The sequence below is a fragment of the Centropristis striata genome, chromosome 17, assembly GCF_030273125.1.
Source record: "Centropristis striata isolate RG_2023a ecotype Rhode Island chromosome 17, C.striata_1.0, whole genome shotgun sequence".
Classification (NCBI taxonomy): Eukaryota; Metazoa; Chordata; class Actinopteri; order Perciformes; family Serranidae; genus Centropristis; species Centropristis striata.
Genome location: NC_081533.1, coordinates 1,526,681 through 1,549,927, shown reverse-complemented (window position 1 = coordinate 1,549,927; position 23,247 = coordinate 1,526,681). Strand labels below are relative to the sequence as shown.

Below are 23,247 nucleotides of genomic sequence, written 5' to 3'. Positions count from 1 at the left end.
TTTTTGGTCATTTTGTGTGAATGATGACAACAAAAATAGCTGATAAGAGATAATAGAGATGAGAGAGCTGATATCTAGACATTTAACATGGTTTTATTGATCATAATCAACATCATGATGAATAAAACCATGTTAAATGTCTAGATATCAGCTCTTAAATTAAACTCTTATCAGATATTCTTGTTATCATTATATTTGTCCAAACAAATGAACCTTTAGTTGAACCAGACGTTAAAATGAACAAGAAACTAAAGAAAACAAGGAGGTCTAATCATTTTTCCATGACTGTATAACACAAAAACAGATGTTTGTCAGGATGTGAAATTAAAGAATAATAAAATGGCATTATACAAAAACAAACAGTGAATTATAGAAATATCCATAACATTCTATCTGTGGTTTGCATTGACTTTCATAGTTCAGTAAATGACCAGAAATAATAAAACAGTTGTGATAAAAAAAATAAAAACGTGATTCATCAGTTAGTGCAGAACTATTTGAACCTTCGAGGCTAAAAAGTGGTGAAGACTGAAATGTTTTTGCCTCTTTTTCTAACTCGTCTTCTCTTATGGAAGGGCTCGGGGGGCGTTGACTGGTAATAGTACCCTCTGGGGGGCGGGACGCGGATCACCTGCGGGGGCCCCACCAGGTAGGCCATCAGTCGGGGCCCTCGCTCTTTATTGATCTCCTCTAGCTCCGCCCACGGGCCCTCGATGTGGTCGTAAATGGTGACCCGCACGTCGGAGAAGACGGCTGACTTGTGGGGGTTTTCCACAGCGAAGCAGGTGACCAGCTTGGACTGGGACTTGGTTTCTGTGGCCGTCCACGTGTTCATGTTGACGTACGGGCTGTGGTGAGGGGCCCACCCGGGTCTCATCATGGCGATTTCACCCCACTTGTTGGGATCGGCGACCTCGTTGTCGTGAAACTTTCTCCCCGAGGCGTCGTAGAGCTGCAGCCTCGAGTCTGGACGGAGACGCTTGGGACGCTCGACTGAGGAAACAGCAGAAACATTATAACAGAGAAACATCGAGGTGGGGGCCACGAAGGCTGTTTCCACCAGATTTAGATTAGATCTGACCTGATTAATCCCACAGCGGGGAAGTGTCTTTGTTACAGCCGACCACAACATTTTCACACAAAATTATTTCCCTTTAAGATAAAGATTAAAAATAAACATCTAAGAAAAAGACATTTAACATTATATAATATACTATATTCAACTTAGTGCAAATTAAGTGAAGAATGTGCTACAGTCCAACACCCAGAATGAGGCGGTCTCACTCTCCGAAACGCCCCTAATCTGAATATGAGCCGTCCTAGCGGTCTTTTGTCTGGACTTTTTTCGTCCCTGTAGAAGAGCAGGGTCTGTTTTCTCCCCTGAAAACAGCCTGGTTACTGATTGGATAGAACACGAAGCAGGAAGTGACATAGTACTCTACAGTGTTGCCAACTTAGCGACTTTGTTGCTATATTTAGCGACTTTTCAGACCCCCTGAGAGACTATTTTTCAAGAAAGCGACTAGAGACAAATCCACCAACTTTTTCTGGTGTTATTGGAGACATTTGGAGACTCGTTCTTACTCTTCTTAAGGAGCCGCGGGGGGCCGGAGGCTCTTCTTAAGGAGCCGCGGGGGGCCGGAGGCTCTTCTTAAGGAGCCGCGGGGACCGTAGGCTCTTCTTAAGGAGCCGCGGGGGCCGGAGGCTCTTCTTCACGAGCCGCGGGGGCCGGAGGCTCTTCTTAAGGAGCCGCGGGGGACGGAGGCTCTTCTTAAGGAGCCGCGGGGGGCCGGAGGCTCTTCTTAAGGAGCCGCGGGGACCGTAGGCTCTTCTTAAGGAGCCGCGGGGACCGTAGGCTCTTCTTAAGGAGCCGCGGGGACCGTAGGCTCTTCTTAAGGAGCTGCGGGGGGCCGGAGGCTCTTCTTAAGGAGCCGCGGGGGCCGGAGGCTCTTTAGACTAAGCACCTTTCTTTACAGTGTGTTAATGTTTCTAAAAGCAGAAAAGGACTTTGTGTCTTTTTTTCAGTAATTTAGTTTTTTTTTCTGTCATTTTGTGTCTTTTTTAAGTAATTTTGTGTCTTTCTTTGGTCATTTCGCCTTTTTAGCAGGGTAGTTGGCGCATTTTGTTGTTTTGATATAAAAATGTTTATATATTCTTGACACCCTTCGTAGCGCGGCCAACCTGGCATCATAGTTTGGAGATGAGGTCTTTGCTAGATCTCCATCATACTCTTGGTGCAGGATCTTTTTACCACCTGTGCTATTCCTAAATGTCTGCTGTGAGTACATTGGTGTGAAATCACTCCATTAGTAGAATAGAAAGATAATGAATAGCTCTTTTTTAGGTGTATGTAAATATACCTGTGTCATCATCATGTCTACGTTTGCCAGATGTTTGGGTTTTTGCAGTTTGCTCTTCTTGTGGCTTCTCTTCCTCGTCACCAGCTTCATCCAGCGTCACCCAAGTCTAAAATAAGACACAAGAGGTCTTATGCAATTCTTGTGTTTTATATAGTGTTTACCCGTAATTTTCCCATGAAAGAAAGTTCACTTTATGTGTTTAAATCTTTAAATCCCTTTACCTCTGTGTTTGGCTGGCCTGGTGGGAGAGTCTCCAGCAGGCTTTCCTGAGTCTTCTCATCCTCTTTTTCCACAGATGTATCCAGATTATCGCATGCCTGCAGCTAGGGGTGTGCCATATCGTAATACACAAAATTACTAAAAACGACAAAATTATTAGAAAAAGACACAAAATGACCAAAAATAAACAAAATTACTAAAAAAGACACAAAATTATTAGAAAAAGACACAAAATGACAAAAAAAAAGACACAAAATTCCAAAAAAAAAGACAAAGTGACAAAAAAGACACAAAATGACTAAAAAAAGAGACAAAAAGACAACAAAAAAAGACAAAATGGCCAAAAAGACACAAAATGACTAAAATCAAGACACAAAATTACAAAAAGACACAAAGTTACAAAAGACACAAAATTCCTAAAAAAAAGACACAAAATGACCCAAAAAAGACACAAAATTACAAAAAAGACACAAAATTACAAAAAAATAGACACAAAATGACAAAAAAACCCACAAAATGAACGAAAAAACAAACACATAAAATTATTTTAAAAAGACACACAAAAAACACACAAAATGACTCAAAAAACACACAAAATTACAAAAAAAAAATAGATTCAAAATTACTAAAAAAGACACAAAATTACTAAAAAAGACACAAAATTGTGAGAAGAAGACACAACATATTTGATAATGTTTTAGGCCCATGTCGCCCAGCCCTACCTGCAGCTCTGTTATCTCCACGTCCACCTGGGCGTCAGGCTCTTCCTTCTCTACCTTTTTGGGCGGCACCGTGACAGATCCACTTTTCTTTGCTTGCTGGTCGTTGTTTTTAGATTTGTTCTCCTCAGACTGATTACCAACCAAGTCATCCTCAAAATTCCAAAAAAAAAAAATTACAAAATGACAAAAAAAGACCAAAAAATTAATAAAAAAAGAGACAAAAAGACAACAAAAGACACAAAATGAACGAAAAAACAAACACATAAAATTATTAAAAAAAGACACAAAAAACCCACACAAAATGACCAAAAAAAGACACAAAATTACTAAAAAAAAAAGACACAAAATTACAAAAAGACACAAAGTTACAAAAAAGACACAAAATGACCCAAAAAAGACACAAAATGACAAAAATGACACAAAATTACTAAAAAAAGACACATAATGACCCAAAAAGACACAAAATGACAAAAAACACACAAAATGACCGAAAAAAATACACAAAATTACTAAAAAAAAAAAGATACAAAATTACTAAAAAAAACAGATACAAAATTACTAAAAATGACAAAATTGTGAGAGGAAGACACAACATATTGATAATGTTTTCGGGCCATGTCGCCCAGCCCTACCTGCAGCTCTGTTATCTCCACGTCCACCTGGGCGTCAGGCTCTTCCTTCTCTACCTTTTTGGGCGGCACCGTGTCAGATCCACTTTTCTTAGCTTGCTGGTCGTTGTTTTTAGATTTGTTCTCCTCAGACTGATTACCAACCGAGTCATCCTCCACAGAGTCAGCCATCTGACATGTTGCCTCTTCTTCATCAGCCAATTTTTCTGATGCATCTTGGTCAATGTTAGTTATTTTAACGGCTTTCTTTGGTCTTCCTCTTTTTCCTTTCCTCCCTTTAGTGGGCCGATCATCCCGAGCAAGCCCGTCCTTCAGAGAGTCCAGAACATCATCCTGCTTACTTTTCTCTCTCAAAACACTGTCACTCTTCTTCAGTGGTGCGCCTCCTTTTGGAGGGGTTTTCTCCGCTTTCTTTGGTGTTTTTTCCGCGTTTTGTTCCTGTGGCTCTCCAACACGAGTGCTCCTTCTTGTTGACATGCCCACCGTGTTCGATTTCTCATTTGAAGCGTCTTGTTTAGTTATTCTTTCCCTTTTCGCTCTGGTCGATCTCGTCATCACGGTCGGTTCGTCACTTACGGTTTTTCCTTCCACACAGTCTGGTTTCAACCCGTGTCCCTGTTGAGGGAGATGGACTGTTGAATCAAAAGCTTCTGGTGACTCGCAGTTGGACTTCAAAGAGCTTGAAGAGCCTTTGGCAAACTTGGATGAGCTCTTTGAGTTCTTTGAAGACCTTGTTGAGCATCCAGTTCCAGTGGACGAGACAGCCGAGCTTTGCCTCTCTCCTCTTTCTCTGGATGACTCCTTCGATGAGGAGGAGCTATTAGTGACAAAGTCCTTCATGTTGACATTTTGCTCATCAATAAGACAGTCTTTATCCTCTTCCACTAGTTCGTCACTTGGTCCTGCTGTGATGGGCTCAGAAATGGTGGAAGTCACATCAGCACTGGAGATGGAAGTTGTTAGTGCCGCCTTTTCTACCTTTACTTCTGCTTTCTCTACATCAGGACTATCAGTGGAATCCATGGCGACTCCTGGTTTCTCACCATCCTCCTTCATTGCCACGTCTTTATCCTCTTCCACTGGTTCGTCACTTGCCACGGCAGCACTTGGTCCTGCTGTGATTGGCTCAGAAATGGTGAAATCGACTGGACCACTGGTTTGCAGAGAAGGCTGTGACCTATTATCCAGCCGTTCAGAAGGAGAAGGCTGGTTTTGACATTCAACAGCTGCAGGCTTAGCTGTGATATTGATGGTGGCTGAGCGGGCAGGACTGGTCAGAACTGGGACTTTGTTTTTATTGCTGACTGCAGAGGTAGAAGTCACATCAGCACTGGAGATGGAAGTTGTTAGTGCCGCCTTTTCCACCTTTACTTCTGCTTTCTCTACCTCTTCATTTGCCTCAGTGGAATCCATGGCGGTCTCAGTTCCTGGTTCCTCACCATCCTCTTTTGTTGCTTTGCCACTTGGTCCTGCTGTGATGGGCTCAGAGATGGTGGATTCCCCTGGCCCACTGGTTAGCAGAGAAGGTTGTGATCTACTCTCCGATAGTTCAGAAGGAGGAGGCTGGGTTTGACTTTTCACAGCTGGAGGCTCGGCTTTGACACTGATGGTGTTCGGTTCAAGGTTTATTGTGATCTCACTAGAATCTTGTAGACGCTGTTTTAGGCTCTTCAAACTAAAATCACAAACAAAAGCATTGTCAGTCCCAACTGTTATCAGTGTTGTTCTGCTGAATAGAGTTTTGTTAAAGAAATAACAAAAACAAGGTCTTATCTATTGTCCCTGAGTTAATTGTTAGTTATGTCTTGCTTTATACCAGGGGTCTCAAACTCAAATTACCTGGGGGCCGCTGGAGGCAGTATCAAAATGACCAACAAAAGACACAAAATTACTAAAAAAAAGACACAGAATGACAATAAAAAACTATGTTACTTAAAAGACAAAAATAACCAAAAAAGACACAAAATGACTGAAAAAGACACAAAATTACCAAGAAAAGACACAAAATTACAAAAAAAAGACAAAATTAGAAAAAAAAGACACAAAATGACCCAAAAAAAGATACAAAATTACCAAAAAAAGACACAATATTACCAAAAAAGAACACAAAATAACATTACATAATACCAAATATATGTTAGTGAGTTGAATGAAAATCTTTTAATGGTCATCACACCGATCTTTATTTCACGACTACTACTGAACTTAATTTAAAAATACATCAAATTATACAAACCTGCATGAATTTTCTGGTACAAGGCCTGAAGATGTTTTTTTTTCTTGGCCTTTAACAAAATCTCCATCTTCCATGGGCTCCGACACTTCAACACCCTCTTCCCCAGTCTCCATTTGTTCAGCGTCTTCGGCGTTGTTGGCTTTGGCGAGTTCTGCCTGAAGCTTAGGTTCAAAATCTGCCACAGTTGTTTTTTCAATAACCTTTGCTGTGACTTCTGGTTCCACTTCCTGCACCTTGTTTTCAGATGTCATCTGCTTGGTTGGGCCATTTTCCCCTCCAGAGCCTTTAGCTGCACCTTTTTGATTGGTAAGTTGGCTTATTGCAGCTTGTTGGGCCCCAGATGATAAACATGGAGTCTTTTTAGGCAGATTCATGTTGCATTGAGGAAATATATAATTCCCTGTGGTGGTGGTGGTGGTGGTGGCCTTAGGTGTGGAGACACTGTTACATGGGTTAAGCAGGTATAAATGGATGAATGGAAAGTCTTGTTACAGTCTGAATGGTTGTACATGTTATTCACTAAAGCAGCTGTTCTCAACCTGGGGGTCCCGACCCAAATTGGGGTCGTGAGATGATTTCTGGGGGTCACCAAATCATTTTGGAAGTCAGCTCTGTCTCCACTGTGTTAAAGTGTTCACGTGTTCGTGTGCTTTAGTCTTTTTGGTCATTTAATGTCTTTTTTTGGTCAAAAGTATCGATACTCAAAAAAGTATTGATACTAAAACGTTGTATCCGGATACGATACTCATTTTAAAAAGTATCGAATGTTAATATTGTTCTAATTGTTATTGTTTATTGTATTTATTTATTTTTTGCACTACCTCAGACCTGAAGCTTGTTATCATAGTTCCAGTTTCTTTTTGCAGAACTGTTTTTTATGATAAATATTTAACCTGTGGTTCTGTTCATTTTTACATGTTGCATTTTTCTTGACAATAAAAATATTTCTGTTAAATTTTGGGGTCTTTGTTTTTATCCTTGTGGTATCGAAAATGGTATCGAGTATCGAATATTTTCCTGAGTTGAAAATGTTTGTATCGTGACAGCCCTACTGTCCACACACATTAACATACTAAAAATTGTTTTGGCACTGATGGCACAAATTTAGTCAACAACTAAATCTTTGCAAGAATATATTGACAAAAACAAGATCATCACTGTTAAGAAAAGGTGTGCATGAAACATTTCTTACTTCTGAAGTGGTTTCTTTTGCTCCTGGGAAACAGTATCCTGTACACAAACAAACAAACATTTGTTGTTGAAAATGAATCCAACAATATAGTTGTAGGGTGATCGCACAACAGCAGATACAGTTTCTAATGATGTTATTGTTTATTCTGTAAGATGAATTATGGACATAATTTAGGTGCTTTAGACACAGAATACAAAACACCAATGTGTTCACATAACCTTATGAACTTTTATGTGACCACAACCTGCCCTTTTATCCTGTAAACATAACAAGACACAGCTGCTTCCTGTTTTCATACATTTTTTCATGGATAGAAAAGCAAAACAAAAACAGCCATACCTCTTCTTTGACAACAGTGATTGTTGTGTCTTTCACGTTAAAGCTGTTTACACTCTTCAATTTCTTTGCGTCTTCTTCTTTTTCGAAACACACGATTGCCTACATGTGAACACAAACAAATAACAAACATGTTTTTTTACAATCGTTTCAGAATATCTACTCACTACATTCACACACCAAACATTAAAAGCTCAGCACTACATGTCTTTACTGACCAAATATTTGATCTCAACAGTGTTTCCAGGAGTTTATTTTTTTAAACTGAATGAGAGGAAGTGTAGCAATTGGCACTTGTTAGATTGTATTTTGATGGCCAAAAGCTCACATTTAGCCCTTTTCGACCAACGCGGACTTCGCTAGCGTTAGCTCGCTAGCACTAGCCGGTATCAATCACATTGCAGTTCAAATGAATGATACACGTTTTAGTCTTTGGTCTTCCCGGTCACGGTAACCCCGCCCCCAGCTGCCAGCAAAGATTTTGTGCTGCTCTGGAAGCAGTTTTCCTGCAGAGAGACAGTTCTTTGGCAGTGGAAAAGCAACTAACTGGTTCAAGATTGGGCACCAGCCCTGGAACCGCTTTGGTCGAAAAGGGGTAATTAATGGTGTGAGGCAGGCAATTTAATTAAAACACTAATGATGGACTGGTAAGAATGTAGTGAGTTTGTGTAAGTTACATCTGCTTTTAACCAAGAATGGATACAGATTTCTGGGCCTGATGGTTTTGGGGTTTGATCCACTTGTTAGTGTTGACGAGAAATTTGAAATTCCACATTATACCCAATGGGAAATTAAAATCAACAGATTGTCAAGGGTAAACTTAGATAGCAGCACTATATTTTGCATACCATGACGTGGCAAATATTGATCAAACATATGCTTGGGTAGCAACGACACATCGCTCTCTGTGTTCTTACCATATGTGTGGGATGAAACAGTAGACATGACTTGGTTTTTCCATAGTTCTCCACAGCCGCCAGCACATCTTTGCGAGTGACAGAACTATGAATCCCTCGTAGCTTCACCATGGTTGGAGGTGAGGATTTACAACACTGAGAAAAGAGAGAAGATGTAGATGCAGATTTAGACCAAATACAGTGTCATGAAGAAACTACTGAAACTGGCTGATGCAATGAAAAATGCACCTGTTTAAAGTGTCTCAATCTTGGCTATCGTTCCCCCCTGGTGTTATGACTGCATTGCAAGATGGTCTCTAGTTTAAGGATTATGTCTTTGATCAAAGTGTTCTATAAAACAATACAAACCTTAGCCTTTGCAGAGGGACTTGCCTCGCTCGCCTGCACGCTGGGCTTTGCTTGAGATAGCTTTTTAGTAAACTTCTTCTTTTTTGCTGCAGAGGGGAAGGATGAGGATGAAGCAGTAGACGAGGGTGATGATGGTGAGGACTCCATGTTTGTAAGCTCGACCAGTATGGCAGGAGCCAGCATTTTAGCAACAGCCTGCAATTCAGACTGTGTTGATAGAGACTTGACAGCTAGAGGGGAAAAGACATGAAGGGTTTCAGATGAAATCACAGCAATTTGGTGGTAATATAGTCTCCATTGCAAAATGAAGAAATGTATAGCTATTGGCATATTTTCTATGTCAAATGTTGTTTACGTGGTGTCAAGATTAACACATGTACCTCTGAAAAGTGGAGAAAAATTACACACAGTACACTTTTTAAAGATAACTGGTGTAGTCTTTAATAGCTGCGTTCAAAATCTAACTCCTAAAGAAGTGCTGGTAGGTGGATTTGAGAGTGGTATTGTTTTACTCATTGAACTCTCGAAAAGCAAGAAAGAGATTAAGCGCATGTTTCAAATTGATTTTACATTATATATAAAACGACAATTAATAAAAGGTTTGCATTGCTGGCATTTACTTGTGCATAAACCTAATAGACGCCAGTACAGTTCAGTAAAGAGGTAAATCTGTATAGTCGCAAGTCCTTAAAATGATTGCATTTTCTCAAACCTGATGCTTCCAGTAATTTATTAGCCAAGCTCTCAGCAGTCTTTGACATCTTTTTTTGAAGCGACTGTCTCTCCTCACTCCTCCTTGGCGAGGATCGTCTCTCCTCACTCCTCCTTGGTGAGGATCGTCTCTCCTCACTCCTCCTTGGCGAGGATCGTCTCTCCTCACTCCTCCTTGGCGAGGATCGTCTCTTGTCACTCCTCCTTGGCGAGGATCGTCTTTCCTCACTTCTTCTTGGCGAGAATCCTCTCTTGTCACTCCTCCTTGGCGAGGATCGTCTCTCCTCACTCCTCCTTGGCGAGGATTGTCTCTTGTCACTTCTTCTTGGTGAGGATCGTCTCTCCTCACTCCTCCTTGGTGAGGATTGTCTTTCCTCACTCCTCCTTGGCGAGGATCGTCTCTCCTCACTCCTCCTTGGCGAAGATCCTCTCTTGTCACTCCTCCTTGGCGAGGATCGTCTTTCCTCACTCCTCCTTGGTGAGGATCGTCTCTCCTCACTCTTCCTTGGCGAGGATCGTCTCTTGTCACTTCTCCTTGGCGAGGATTTTCTCTCCTCACTTCTCCTTGGCGAGGATCGTCTCTTGTCACTCCTCCTTGGCGAGGATTGCCTTTCCTCACTCGTCCTTGGTGAGGATTGTCTCTTGTCACTCCTCCTTGATTGCGACCCTCTCTCACGGCTCCACCATGGAGATAATGGTCTAAAGCCTCTAAACTTTGGTGAATACCAATTCCCGCCTCTCCCCCTACACGATGATAGCCTCTTGGGACTACTTGAACATGACCCTGAGGAACTGGAAGAAGACCGGGACCTGATGAAAGAACAGGTGAAATCTAATGTAACTCTACAAAAATAAACAATTCACACCAAGTCTAGATTTCTCAACTCACAACTGAAGAATCCAAAGAGGTTAAATGTTGATGCATATTTAAAAGTTTGTGCACACTTGGTTATTTTAATTTCTGGTCGTTCAACCATGTTATCGTTTATTTCCATTTCAATACTTCAATTTGCATCTCACAGACCTGCGTTTGCATCTGGAGGTGGGCGGCAAACGCGATCGGCCACTTCGTTTCTCTCTTCTACCCCCCGAGGCATGGTGGCGACGTGGGCTAGCAGAGCGGGAACGCGAGCGGCTTCCATGTCTGACTTTCTGGTGACGATGCTGGGGAGTCTGTAAAGAGGCTGAGGGTGAGGGCTTGGGATCTTTACCTGTAGCACTGAAGAGTGCAATGGACGAGAAAAGCATAATGAACCATAAGAAATAGCGTTTCCCTGGTTGGCATTATCCAAGAATGTTCAGAAAAAGGCCATGATTATCTGTATAGGTCAAGGTAAAATGAAAAAGGACTAACTCTTTTTGCAGGAGTTTGCAATTCTGAAGGTGAAGGGTGGTGTTCAGGTGGGAGACCCATTCCTAATAGAGAAGAAAGAAAAAACAGAAGAAAAAACTGAGAACATTTAGATAAGCCTAATCATCAATGAAAACAATGAAACAATGAAAACAAATGTCTTTTATTGAACATTACAGCAGCCTTAAGAAAAAGTTTGATCTTCAAAGTTTGTTATTGTTGTTCTGCTGAAGTCCAAGTGTCCAATTCAAACAGAGGTGTGCCATTAAAAAAATAAAGATGTCTTCTTTGGTTCTTGAAAGTGTGATCTCGGCTTCTTCAATGGTATCAGGAGGTTTGTTGTCGTCTTCAAAGTGAAATGCAGTGCCCCAAAAGGTTGGACAGTCAAAAAGGTCATTGCTGACTGGATGGTTTGTGAAGTATGATGGTGGTGACTCTGGCTTTATTTGTAGTAGTAAATGGTATTTCTTTGTGGGACACAAAAGCAATAGGCATGCAATAATCGATCGATCTTTATCCACCGACATTCAGTAAAAGTATACAATTGACTCATCGGCATTAATGCTTTCTAGTTGCCAATAATGCCAGTTTACCAACAGGGTATACAATACCAAGGTCTCCCTACCTCTTCCCACTCACTCTCCCTCACTTCTTTCCAGACTCCAGGCAGTCACTCTCTTTCCCTGCTATTGTTTGGGTTTGTCAGGATCCAACCAGTCAGTGCTTCTCCACAAAATAAAAAAAACAAATGGTATTTTACAATAAAAAAAGAACAAACACTTTAGATTTCCAAACGAACAAACATTTCCGACCATCTCCTAACAGTAGAGATAACAGAATGCTGACTTCCACTCACCTTATTATCAATGCACTCTATATTACACAGAGAACAGGTATGTGGAAATTGTCTCAGCATGACTGATGCATAGTCCTGCAACTTGAGTGCAACTGGAAGATCCTTGGAGAATGGAGGCTGCCTCTTGGAAGTGGTCTGGATTGGGATTGGTTGTACAGCATCAGTGATGTTGGGAAAGTCAGTGGCAGGGGAAGCTGAAGGACAAATGCTTTGTCCCGTCTGTAAGACTGGCTGCTTCTCCGTCTTTATAATCTGCTCAGCAGTTAAACCTTGTCCTTTCGTTTCACTGTGATCCTTTGGGCCACTAGCGACATTTTTGTCAACAATAACTAAGCCAGGTTGACTGGCAACCACACAAGGGTACACAGCGGGAAGTGGCTCGGTCTTCAACGTTGCCTGGCAACCTACCTCTGCTTGTTTTAAAAACACAGGTTTTGGGGGTTCAGATTTGAGAACTTGGGTGTCTTTCTTTGGCAGGGATATGGAGCTGGGGATTGACTGGGGAGTTTGCTTTGGTTGCATCTGTAATTGTGTGGTCCGAGCATTGCTTGAAGGAGCCACAGAGCTCATCGTCTGGGCATGGGACAAACCCAAGACAATTCTTTTTAGCTCTCTTACATTTTTTTGCAGTGATTCTCGACTGCGTCTGCTGCTATTTGGGGTGTGCATAGGCAACATACTTCCACTCCCACCACTGTCAGCTCTATTGCTACTGGTTTTTGCAATCTCATCCCCAACCCCTTTACTATATTTGCTAGTATGTCCATAGTCAGTCACTTTACTCGGCTGGAGAACAACCGATGGCAATTCCTTCTGGCACATCCCTGCAGAACTACTCAAACTTGATGTGGCCGGTGGATAGTCCTGCAACATGGCCGCTGTAGGCAGTTCCTTGGAGACAGGAGACAACTTTGCAAGAGGCTGCCTCTCGGAAGGTAGCAGCGTCTGGATTGGGATTGGTTGCATGGCATCAGTGATGTTGGGGAAGTCAGAGGCAGGGGGAACTGATTTCCCTGCTCCTCCAGAACTATTTAAACTCAGTGTGGCTGATGTATAGTCCTGCAACATGGTTGGCAGTTCCTTGGAGACTGGAGACACCTTTGCCAGAGGCTGCCTATTGAAAGGTGGCAGCATCTGGATTGGGATTGGTGGCATGGCAGCAGTGACGTTGGGGAAGTCAGCAGCAGGAAGAATTGATTTCCCTGCCCCTACAGAACTACTCAAATTCTGACTGTCCATTCCACTCATACTTCTGGTGGGTTGGGGTTCAGCACAAGGCACAGACTGAACTGCTGATGCAGCTCTCTTTGTCTTCTCAATGCGGATTTCTTGCAAGATGAATGGCAGGTTAGCAGAGGTGAACTGGTCTTCAGGGTACAAAATAAGACGGTCCAAGTCCTCATCGTCAATTCCAAAGTGCAGAAGGATGTCAGATGTAGAGTGAGTGGTGCTCTTGGGTTGACTGGATTCTGTAGGGGCTGCAGGTTGGTCTGGTGCTATACAGTCAATATCACCTAACCCTGGAATGGAGTGCATGTCTAGAGACCTCTCTATGTTCTCGTCTTTTATAGCCCTACTCTGTTCAGGCCTGTAGTTCATCGACTGAGGAGGCAGAGATGTAAGCTTCCCCCCAGAGTTGGCAGGAGTTGCAGAAGAAGTCCCAGAAGAGCTGAAACTGGACCCAGGCCCAAGTTGAGTGGATGCACTTTGAGAGTCCCTCTCCATTGGTTTACTGGAGAGTACATACTGCTCCTGGGTCGAACTTTCGTTCTCATAGGCAAAGGGATCGTACAGTGTATCGGACATGGTGTTTACAGTCTTCAGAAAGTTAAGGAGATTGATGGCCACAGCAGTAGAGGGAAGGGTTTGTCAGAACTGGCTGTCAGGGACATTGCTTATCTGCATCAGCGCTAGACGACATTCAGTTGAGCCAGCCACAAGGAGACATCCAGGAGCAAACTGGGAGCCCTCCAGTTAGGGGCTCATTTAGGGCCGTGGGACAGAAGGGGAACACTCCGATAGCAATGCAAAGCTGAAAAATTAAAAAAACTAAACAAAGGAAGGGGTTATTGTATAGGTCTCCAATTCAGTTACTTGGATCCATCATCTGGAAGGTCTTGTGTTAAGTTGTCCACTCTGGTGCTGTCAGACCCAATTATTTCATCTACTTCTCTTCCAGGTCTTCACTAGCAAGAAAGTAAAGAAGAGGAAAAGGCAACAAAGCATAGATAAAAAGAGAAAACAAGGTCAATGCTGTTTACAGGAAACATCCAGAAGAGACACAATCTCATTTGTTCAATTCCTATCCCTGGCACCAGCAGACGGCACATTGCCAAAAAGCCCCCCAAAAAAGGCTTGGCTACTTGCGCATTGTAGTGTGACATATATAGAAACCGCACATCTGTTCACCTTTTGTCAACTCTTCTGTAACATTACCTACGAAAGGGGGCTGAGGTGTAGCGGTCAGAACAAAGGACCTTCTGCAAACTTGAATTTCTCTTCAAAAGGTGTTTGTTTGTGTTGGAAAAGCCAATTCAAAGGATATTATATGTCATCTACTGGTGCCAGGTTAGAAAGAGAAAGGCTTGTTGACGTGCAAGAGCGTTTGGCTTTGTAAAGCTGAAAACATTAGATTTATACATTTCTAATTATATTTTTAGCACCTCATTTCCACCAGACAGGACAAGTTGGCTGTTTGTAAGATAATGTTAGCCATGTGTTACCAAGTTAACGCACTTGTAAGCATAATACTGCATAGCTTGCTGATTTATCTCCAATTTCCACTACAACACAAGTTACATCTTGCCAAAATGCTTTAGTTTCACTTAAAGTTAGCCTGGATATATGGATTGGATATATGACTTAGGTAACAAATGTGTTATAAAAATTACAATATACGGGAGTGTTTACATAAAGTGTTGCGTTGTGTAACATAGTCACATAGGATGATTTAGTTATGTGGTTCAGATGTCTATGTTTAGGAGATTTAGGAGCATTGTGTGTCATTAACATGCTTAAATGTCTCCTGTATGATTTGACATGTTAAATGATCTGTAGGATGGACAAATTGGACTTAATAAATAATTGAACATTTGCCAGCCTTCTATGTGTCCGAAGACTTCTCTGTTGTAAGATGAATAGTTCATGGAAGGGCCAAACTTGGTAGAGAAGAGAGTACTCAAGACATCTGCAGGGTCAGAGATGGGCGAGAGGTTTTCCTCTTCGCTACAAACAAGAAAGTTTATGAAAGACGGCGTTTGATTAAACATCTGGGTCAACACATGGTTGAATTGTCTAGAACATGGGTCTCAAACTGGCGGCCTGCCGGCCAATTGTGGCCCTCGTGACGATATTTTGTGGCCCCCACCTTGATATGAAAGTTATATGTGAGTTTTATATGAATGTTTGTGGAAGGTCCCTTTATTGCTCCAGCTGGAGCTTTGTTTCACTTGTTTCTATGACGACATTAACAAAAAGAAAAGCAGCTGCTACTGGACCGTTTATTATCTGCCGTGTTGTTGTTACCGCAAGAAGTGGAAATGTTATGGAATGTAATTTTGTGTCTTTTTTGGTAATTTTGTCTTTTTTGGTAATTTTGTGTCTTTTTTTGGTAATTGTGTCTTTTTTACAGTAATTTTGTGTCTTTTTTGGGTCATTTTTTAGTCATTTTGTGTCTTTTTTGGTAAATTTGTCTTTTTTTAGTAATGTGTCTTTTTTTCGTAATTGTGTCTTTTTTACAGTAATTTTGGTTTTTTAAAAAATAATTTTGTGTATTTTTTGGGTCATTTTGTGTCTTTTTTAAGTAATTTAGTGTCCGTCTGCTCTTCTTGCTGTGTAAATATACTGCAACATGTAACATCACTGCCTTTGCAGAAGCAAGAATTAGTAATTAGTACAGGCCAGGCCTGCAGCTGCACAGCTGCACTTTCCAGATGTACACGGTTTTAAAGACGATTGGATTCAGAGTATCAAAGTTAAGGTGAATTTAATATTCTTGTCCAAGAAGGAGCGTTTAACCAGCAACACAGCAAGTAAGGTTACAGAGAAAAAGAGCAGACAGTTGGTTTACATGCATCCTACAGTGGGTCGTTTCTAACGTGACTCTAGATAACCTCATTAACACAGATGCTGTCTTTCCCAGTTTCCTAATCTGTAGTGAGGGGAACATGTCTATGTCATGGACTCCCCCTCTCCGTACATACAGCCGACCCTGGTCTGAACCTGGTCTGAACCTGGTCTGAAGCTGCCAGCCTCAGCAGAAACACTGGAACATACAGCTGGCAGGGACACATTGGCTTCATATGATTAAAACATTGGAAAACTCCAGGTTTACTCATTTTTATAACACCGATACCACTGAAGGTGGCAAAAGGTAATAATATTTGACTAAGTTTTGCCACCTTGAGTGGTACTGTGGGATTGTAAATAAGCTACTATAAGAAAATAATCAGAAGCATTAAAGAGGCAGCATTAACCAAACAGCATTAAAGGTAACATAAGCTTGAGTGAATAAAAGAAGTATTAAGAAATAAGTGTTGAAGAATAAACTCATGACACATCCCATATGTTGAAACACGTGCAGACAGACACATAGTTTGTTAACACTATGTACACCCGGGGGGGGGGGGCTCAACAGGAAACCCCCCCGAGAGAATGAGGCGATACCCAGAGAAGAGAAACAGACAAAAAGAGACAGTTGGTTACGGCCTAATATGGAGGTAAACACACACACAGGGTCAAGGACAGTAACCTTGCAGGGAAGGAGGAGACTTAGTGGAGTTTGTTATAAAAACACACAGCACTAGACATCGAGCAGCCTTTTCTTATGTACTGGTTGATGTATGTATTGAACTGAGCTCCGCACTTCATGAACTGCGCTTGAAGGAAGAATAAAGTGTTTTCATTTGACTCTTCCACCGTCTCCTCGTCTGCTCTCTCTGCTCCATCAACAACTCGGAGGAGTACAACTGGTGTACTCAACAGTACCGACACATTAAATGATTAAATGTTGGACTCTGGACCATCCACTAAGACAGTAGTTCTCAACCTTTTTGAGTCTCGACCCCCAATCTAACATCATGTTGTCTCACTGAACACAATCTCACAGTTCAGATCAGACAAACTCAGTTGATACGACGAATTTTGGACAAATAATGAAGCAGATAACAACTAAAACATCTCTCTATCTGTGCATTTATATATGTTTTTATATTCTATTGTTACTTTTAATCCTTTGCTATCAGTTTAAAGGTCCATTCTGACCTCCTGAGTGTGTAAAAGTCAGCTTCAAGCCAGAGACTCCTTGGAAAGTAATAACTTGATACTTTGGGATTTGTCAGAAAGACACAAAATTACCCAAAAAATTGCATAAAATTAAGCGAAAAAGGACTCAAATTGACCACAAAATGACAAAAAATGACCACAACAAGATACAAATTGACCAAAAAAGACACAAAATGCCAAAAAAGACACAAAATGATCAAAAATGACACAAAATGACCAAAAAATAGCATAAAATTAAGTGAAAAAATGACTCAAATTGACCACAAAATGACTAAAAAAAAGACACAATATGACCAAAAAGACACAAAATGCCAAAAAAGACACAAATTGACCACAAAATTATCAATAAAAGACACAAAATTACCAAAAAAAGACACAAAATTACCAAAAAAGACACAAAATGACAAAAAAAACAACACAAAATTACCAAAATGACAAACAGAAACCCAACAAAATGACCGAAAAAAGACACAAAATCACTAACAAAAAGACCTGAAATGACTAAAACACATTAACACATAAACACTTTAACACAGTGGAGACAGAGCCGACTTCCAAAACGATTTGGCGACCCCCAGAAATCATCTCGCGACCCCAATTGGGGTCGGGACCCCAAGGTTGAGAATAGCTGCTCTTAGGCCCCGTTTACACGAGGACGCTCGCGGGTAAAAACCAAAAATCTGAAACCACCCTCCAAAGTGTAAAAGTGTAATCCTCTCCTCCGTAGCGTGTCGTCTACACTGACAAGACACAAAACTCTGATCTGATCTGCTCACGTAACGTATGTGTTTACGTCACATACATGCTCCAGTACAGGAAATAAAGAAACGTGGGATTATTTCCATGGTGGGACCTTCAAGCTGCTCTGGCAGCTCTAATAAACTTACAGGAGTCTTTCCACCAAATGTCCAGGATATGTACAGATAGTATTAGTGAACAGAGAAGGATCTGGAATTACCTCCATCACATTCTGGATGCAGCAATTGGTGGGAGGAGCCAGACGGCTGTGAACGAGACCTGGGAGATCTAGTGATGGTGGAGAACTTTGTGGAAGGAGTAGCTGATGAAAATGTGTGGCGTGAAAACTTCTGCATGCCCAAAGATGCTCTTATGGCTTTAAGTGATGCCGCCTGGCTGCATACAATCACATTTCACACACTTTTGCGTCACCGTATGCAGCAGATTTCCTCCTGAAAACACTCGTCTAAACGCGGAATAAAAAGTGACGCCACTTTTGCGTCTTCTGTTGAGACCGTCCTCGTGTGAACGGGGCCTAAGAGGTGGTTGTCTTTTTTCCCTCCATTCTGATGTTCGGTTCGAACTGCAGCAGCTCGTCAGCAGTTGAACAGGTGGACATCAATCAATCAAACTTTGTTTATATAGCCCTTTTCATACATATAAATGCAAGTGCTTACATAATAAAGTGGCTGATGGGTGTATTGTTGACAGTTTGTGAGCTATTTCATTTTGCTGCAGCGAGTCAGAAACCAGCTCTAATACATTATTTTTCCAGTCTCTGTGGGTAGAGGGAGGTGTGGAGATAAGTAAGGGTCAGTGGGCTGGGTGTGTTGGAGGGCAGACCTGAGAGTGGGGGGATATCCTAGAGCTGCACAATTAATCCAATGTTAATCACCGCCACGATTAAATTAACCTGATTGATTTTTTTTAATCTTATTGCATTTTTACTGTTCTATTGTTTACTACATCTCTTTGTCTTGTGTTATCTATTTATTGTTTGTGCAGCACTTTGGAAACCTTGTGTTTGATAAAATTGTGCTCTATAAATAAAGTGTATTGGATTTAAAATATGTCTCTCCTGCATATCTAATCAAGGACTTTCTACACCAGTAGTCCACCAACCACCAGGGGGCGAACACATAGTTAAGGTTTCATCTAGCTGCCTGAATAAATAACCAGCGAGCGCTAAGCAGGATGTGGCGTAGTACTGGACGCCACAACAACACGCGCCATTTGTAAAAGCCGGTGAAGCAGTGTTGGCAACTTAGTGACTTTGTTGCTATATTTAGCGACTTTTCAGACCCCCTTAGAGACGATTTTTCAAAAAAGCGACCAGCGCAGGGGCCTGCAGCTCATCTTAACGAGCCGTGGGGGCCAGAGGCTCGTTAGGAAGAGTAAGACCAAGTCGAAGCGGCACAGTCCTCCTGCAGCAGTCTCTCCCAGCTGCAGAGCTGGAGGGGATGTTAACCCCTTAGCGTCCAGTCTGCAAATTGCTAACAGGCTAACAGTTAGCTCTGTAGCAGTACAGTGTGTATGTGCTAACAGGCTAACAGTTAGCTCTGTAGCAGTACAGTGTGTATGTGCTAACAGGCTAACAGTTAGCTCTGTAGCAGTATAGTGTGGATGTGCTAACAGGCTAACAGTTAGCTCTGTAGCAGTACAGTGTGTGTATGTGCTAACAGGCTAACAGTTAGCTCTGTATCAGTACAGTGTGTATGTGCTAACAGGCTAACAGTTAGCTCTGTAGCAGTACAGTGTGTATGTGCTAACAGGCTAACAGTTAGCTCTGTAGCAGTACAGTGTGTATGTGCTAACAGGCTAACAGTTAGCTCTGTAGCAGTATAGTGTGGATGTGCTAACAGGCTAACAGTTAGCTCTGTAGCAGTACAGTGTGTGTATGTGCTAACAGGCTAACAGTTAGCTCTGTATCAGTACAGTGTGTATGTGCTAACAGGCTAACAGTTAGCTCTGTAGCAGTACAGTGTGTATGTGCTAACAGGCTAACAGTTAGCTCTGTAGCAGTACAGTGTGTATGTGCTAACAGGCTAACAGTTAGCTCTGTAGCAGTACAGTGTGTATGTGCTAACAGGCTAACAGTTAGCTCTGTAGCAGTACAGTGTGTATGTGCTGCTGCTGCAGGAGGTGTTAGCTTAGCGATCTCTGTTTGTTTACAACAAGCACCAGACACTAAAAACTGTTCCTATTGTTTATTTAAAAGTAGTGCAATAAAAATACAGATGTTTCCCCTAATATGATGAATAATCCTGATTAATAATCGTGATTATCATTTTGGCCATAATCGTACAGTCCTTGGATATCCTAGTCATCTTGTTATTTATTACCTTATTATTCCAGAGGTAGCTCGGGGTAGGAATGCTGCTTCTTCAGTTGAAAGGAGCCAGCTGCGGTGGTTCAGGCATCCAATCAGGATCCTCCTGGGCTCCTCCCAGTAGAGATGCACGTCCAACTGGTAGGAGGCCCTGGGGAAGATAGATATCTCGGCTGGCCTGGGAATGTCTCAGGAAGAGCTGGAACAGGATACTGGGAAGAGGGACGTCTGGAATACCTTGCTTATCCTGCTGACCCCGTGACCCAGCCCAGATAAGCGGAATGTGCCCATTACAATATTACCATAAATACCATAATGCATCCAGATTAAAATGTCATGGTTTCCCCACACTTATATACAATAAATAATATATTTATATATATATATATATATATATATATATATATATAAAAATAAACTGCTTTTCCTGATTTATTATAAATATATATAATAAATCAGGAAAAACTGTAAAAAAAAAAAAAAAAAGGAAAAGAAAAAAGTGGACTATGTCATACTTCAGGGAAAAAACTTTAGTTATTCGACAAAAAAAAAAAAAAAAATTAAATACGGATACTTACTGTTTATTATCAGTATTTTTTTTAAATAAATTATCCATAAAATAAAATATATATATAAAATAATAAATCAGGAAAAAAGCAGTAAAAAAATAAATTAAATAAAAAGTGGACTACTGTCATAATTAAGTGAAAAAACTATTTTCTGTTTATTATCCGTATTTTTAAAAACAATATCTGCAAAATAAAAATAAAATATATGTCTAAAATATATATAAAAATAAAATATATGTCTATAATATATATATATATATATATATATATATATTTATAAAATAATAAATCAGGAAAAAACAGTATGAAAAAAAAAGAAAAGAAAAAAGTGGACTATCGTCATAATTAAGGGAAAAAAACTTTAGTTATTTGACAAATAAAACTAAATACTAATCGGTATTTTAAGCATTAAGTATCTCTAACAGGTCGTTTCCTGTTCGTGACGTCAGTGTTTGGAACCTTTTTGGGAACAGAAAGTGTTTCACCTCGTTTCCAGCTGCGTCACATGATCATTAACTAAAAAACCAAGGGAAAAGTTTAAATAAAAGCCTTCTGACCCTGAAGTTAAACAGTTTTACTTTAGTTCAGGACCAACACGGAGGTGAAACACCGACTAACGGACTCAAACCTGGGACCTGGAGCCAGCCGCTCTGGTTTCAGGTTCGTCTCGAGGTTTTGAAGCTTTGAAGCGTGTTTCCGGCCGACAGACACCGAGTAAAGACAGTTTCTGGGGAGTTTTCTGAGTGTTTTTTGTGTCTTACCTTGTGTTGTGAGTGAGTTTATCTCCTGATCTTTGGTTCCGGACCGACTTGAGACTCTCCGCAGGAAGGAAACCGTCCATCTGGACTCTGTGGGGTCGCGGAGTTCCGGCTTCAGCTGCGACTCTTCACAGTAAAAGCTCCGACTGTCACAGTGCTTTAAAGGTCATCAATCATCACCAGGACAACGGCGGCCCCGGCCAATCACAGGCAAGCGACGAGTGACGTCACATCAGCGTAAACAAATCAATCAGGTTCAGCCCATTAATTAAAAAATGTATATAAAAAAGAATAAAATAAAGAAAAAAAAAAAGAAAAAGAGAGAAAAATACATTTAAAAAAATAAATAAAGATTCAGCCCATTTTCTTTGTGAAATTATAAATGAATTAATAAATAAATAAATAAGATTCAGCCCCTTTTCATTGTGAACTTATGAATAAATAAATAAATAAAGATTCAGCCCATTTTCTTTGTGAAATTATAAATGAATTAATAAATAAATAAATAAGATTTAGCCCCTTTTCATTGTGAACTTATGAATAAATAAATAAATAAATAAAGATTCAGCCCCTTCATTGTGAACCTGCTGATTCTATATAGTAAATTATACATTATTGTATCTATCTATTTATCTATTATTTATATAGATATTATTTATCAATGTAAAACAAAAAAAGTGTTAAAACTATTTAATACTAAAATTATTTTTTTAAGGAGAGGAATAATGGGTTTATTTCTACTTTATTTATTAATTTTATGCATATATATATATATATATATATATGAATAATAATAATGAATAATAATGAATAATTATATATATATATATATATATATATATATATATATATATATATAAAATTATTCATCAATGTAAAACTATTTTCTTATTCGTATTCATTATTGTTCCCCCACCTCTAATGTTTTGGTATACACTGTAAAAAAAACTGTTGTTTTTATGGTAAAAACCAGCAGCTGTGGTTACCAGAACTTTACCGTAATAAATACGGTGCAACTTTTTCTAATATTACGATAAAAAGATATTAGCACTGTTGATTTCACCTTTAAGATTTTGCATTTTATTCCATATTTTACCATAAAAAATAAAAAGTGTTTCCATCAAAAGAAACGCTGTTCTGCCATATAACTGACAAGAAAATACTTTATAAATGCTGCATAAATTATTTTACCATTAAATATTACAGTATATTTCTGTTAGAGATATGGTGTTTAGTACAATTAACAGTGAGAAAAAGTAGTTTTACAAAAAATAAATGCAAAAATGATGGCTTGTATATATATTACAGTATATCTTTGCTACAAACATGGTGCCAGAGTATTTTACAGTGGATAAATGTATTGATAATATTGATAAATGTTATGGTGTTTCATTGTTACTGAAACTGAATTAACCCATTTATCATTTTACGTGCTGTATTGTCATGGTTTAGCAGTTTTTGACCGAAAAATCTACAGACATTTTTCATTTCTGACACATTTCTTGTGTGGGCACTGATAATGGATTAACATGTGAGACTCCTTTCACTCAGTGAGTAATCTGTCTGTCAATGTAAATGAGTTTCCTTTTGATCAGAGGGAGACATTAATCAGCACACACACATTATCTTCACTGTTGTTGTGATGCTGTATTTGTATGTAATGTTTGTGATAACTGTGTATAAATATTGTAAC

The 23,247-nt window shown here is 40.2% G+C and overlaps 1 protein-coding gene across 3 annotated transcripts; it reads right to left on the bottom strand.

Annotated features, from left to right (window-relative positions):
- Positions 1 to 269: 269 nt before the first annotated feature.
- On the bottom strand, positions 270 to 21,817 carry LOC131989553 (zinc finger protein 638-like). 3 transcript variants are annotated; one of them, XM_059354806.1, is made up of 16 exons: positions 21,558 to 21,817; positions 20,241 to 20,477; positions 11,878 to 14,063; positions 11,025 to 11,086; positions 10,695 to 10,889; positions 9,672 to 10,480; positions 8,960 to 9,189; positions 8,612 to 8,746; positions 7,698 to 7,796; positions 7,359 to 7,396; positions 6,167 to 6,607; positions 3,934 to 5,605; positions 3,302 to 3,451; positions 2,582 to 2,683; positions 2,361 to 2,466; positions 270 to 993 (listed from the first exon to the last, which is right to left on the bottom strand). In XM_059354806.1, exons 3-16 carry the CDS (start codon positions 13,681 to 13,683, stop codon positions 512 to 514), a joined length of 6,327 nt encoding a protein of 2,108 aa, XP_059210789.1. In that variant the 5' UTR covers positions 13,684 to 14,063; positions 20,241 to 20,477; positions 21,558 to 21,817; the 3' UTR covers positions 270 to 511. The 3 variants fall into 3 exon arrangements, with proteins under 3 accessions (XP_059210789.1, XP_059210787.1, XP_059210788.1); XM_059354804.1 differs by having other exon boundaries at positions 20,241 to 20,474; XM_059354805.1 differs by having other exon boundaries at positions 11,878 to 14,058; positions 20,241 to 20,474.
- Between the last annotated feature and the right edge of the window lie 1,430 nt (positions 21,818 to 23,247).

Coding starts and splice junctions, on each gene's coding strand:
- LOC131989553 (XM_059354806.1), bottom strand. CDS start 13,683: ATGTCCGATACACTGTACGATCCCTTTGCCTATGAGAACGAAAGTTCG. Junction 11,087..11,877: donor TAGAGTGCATTGATAATAAG/GTGAGTGGAAGT, acceptor CTTCTCTATTAG/GAATGGGTCTCCCACCTGAA. Junction 994..2,360: donor TAGACATGATGATGACACAG/GTATATTTACAT, acceptor CTGTTTCCTCAG/TCGAGCGTCCCAAGCGTCTC.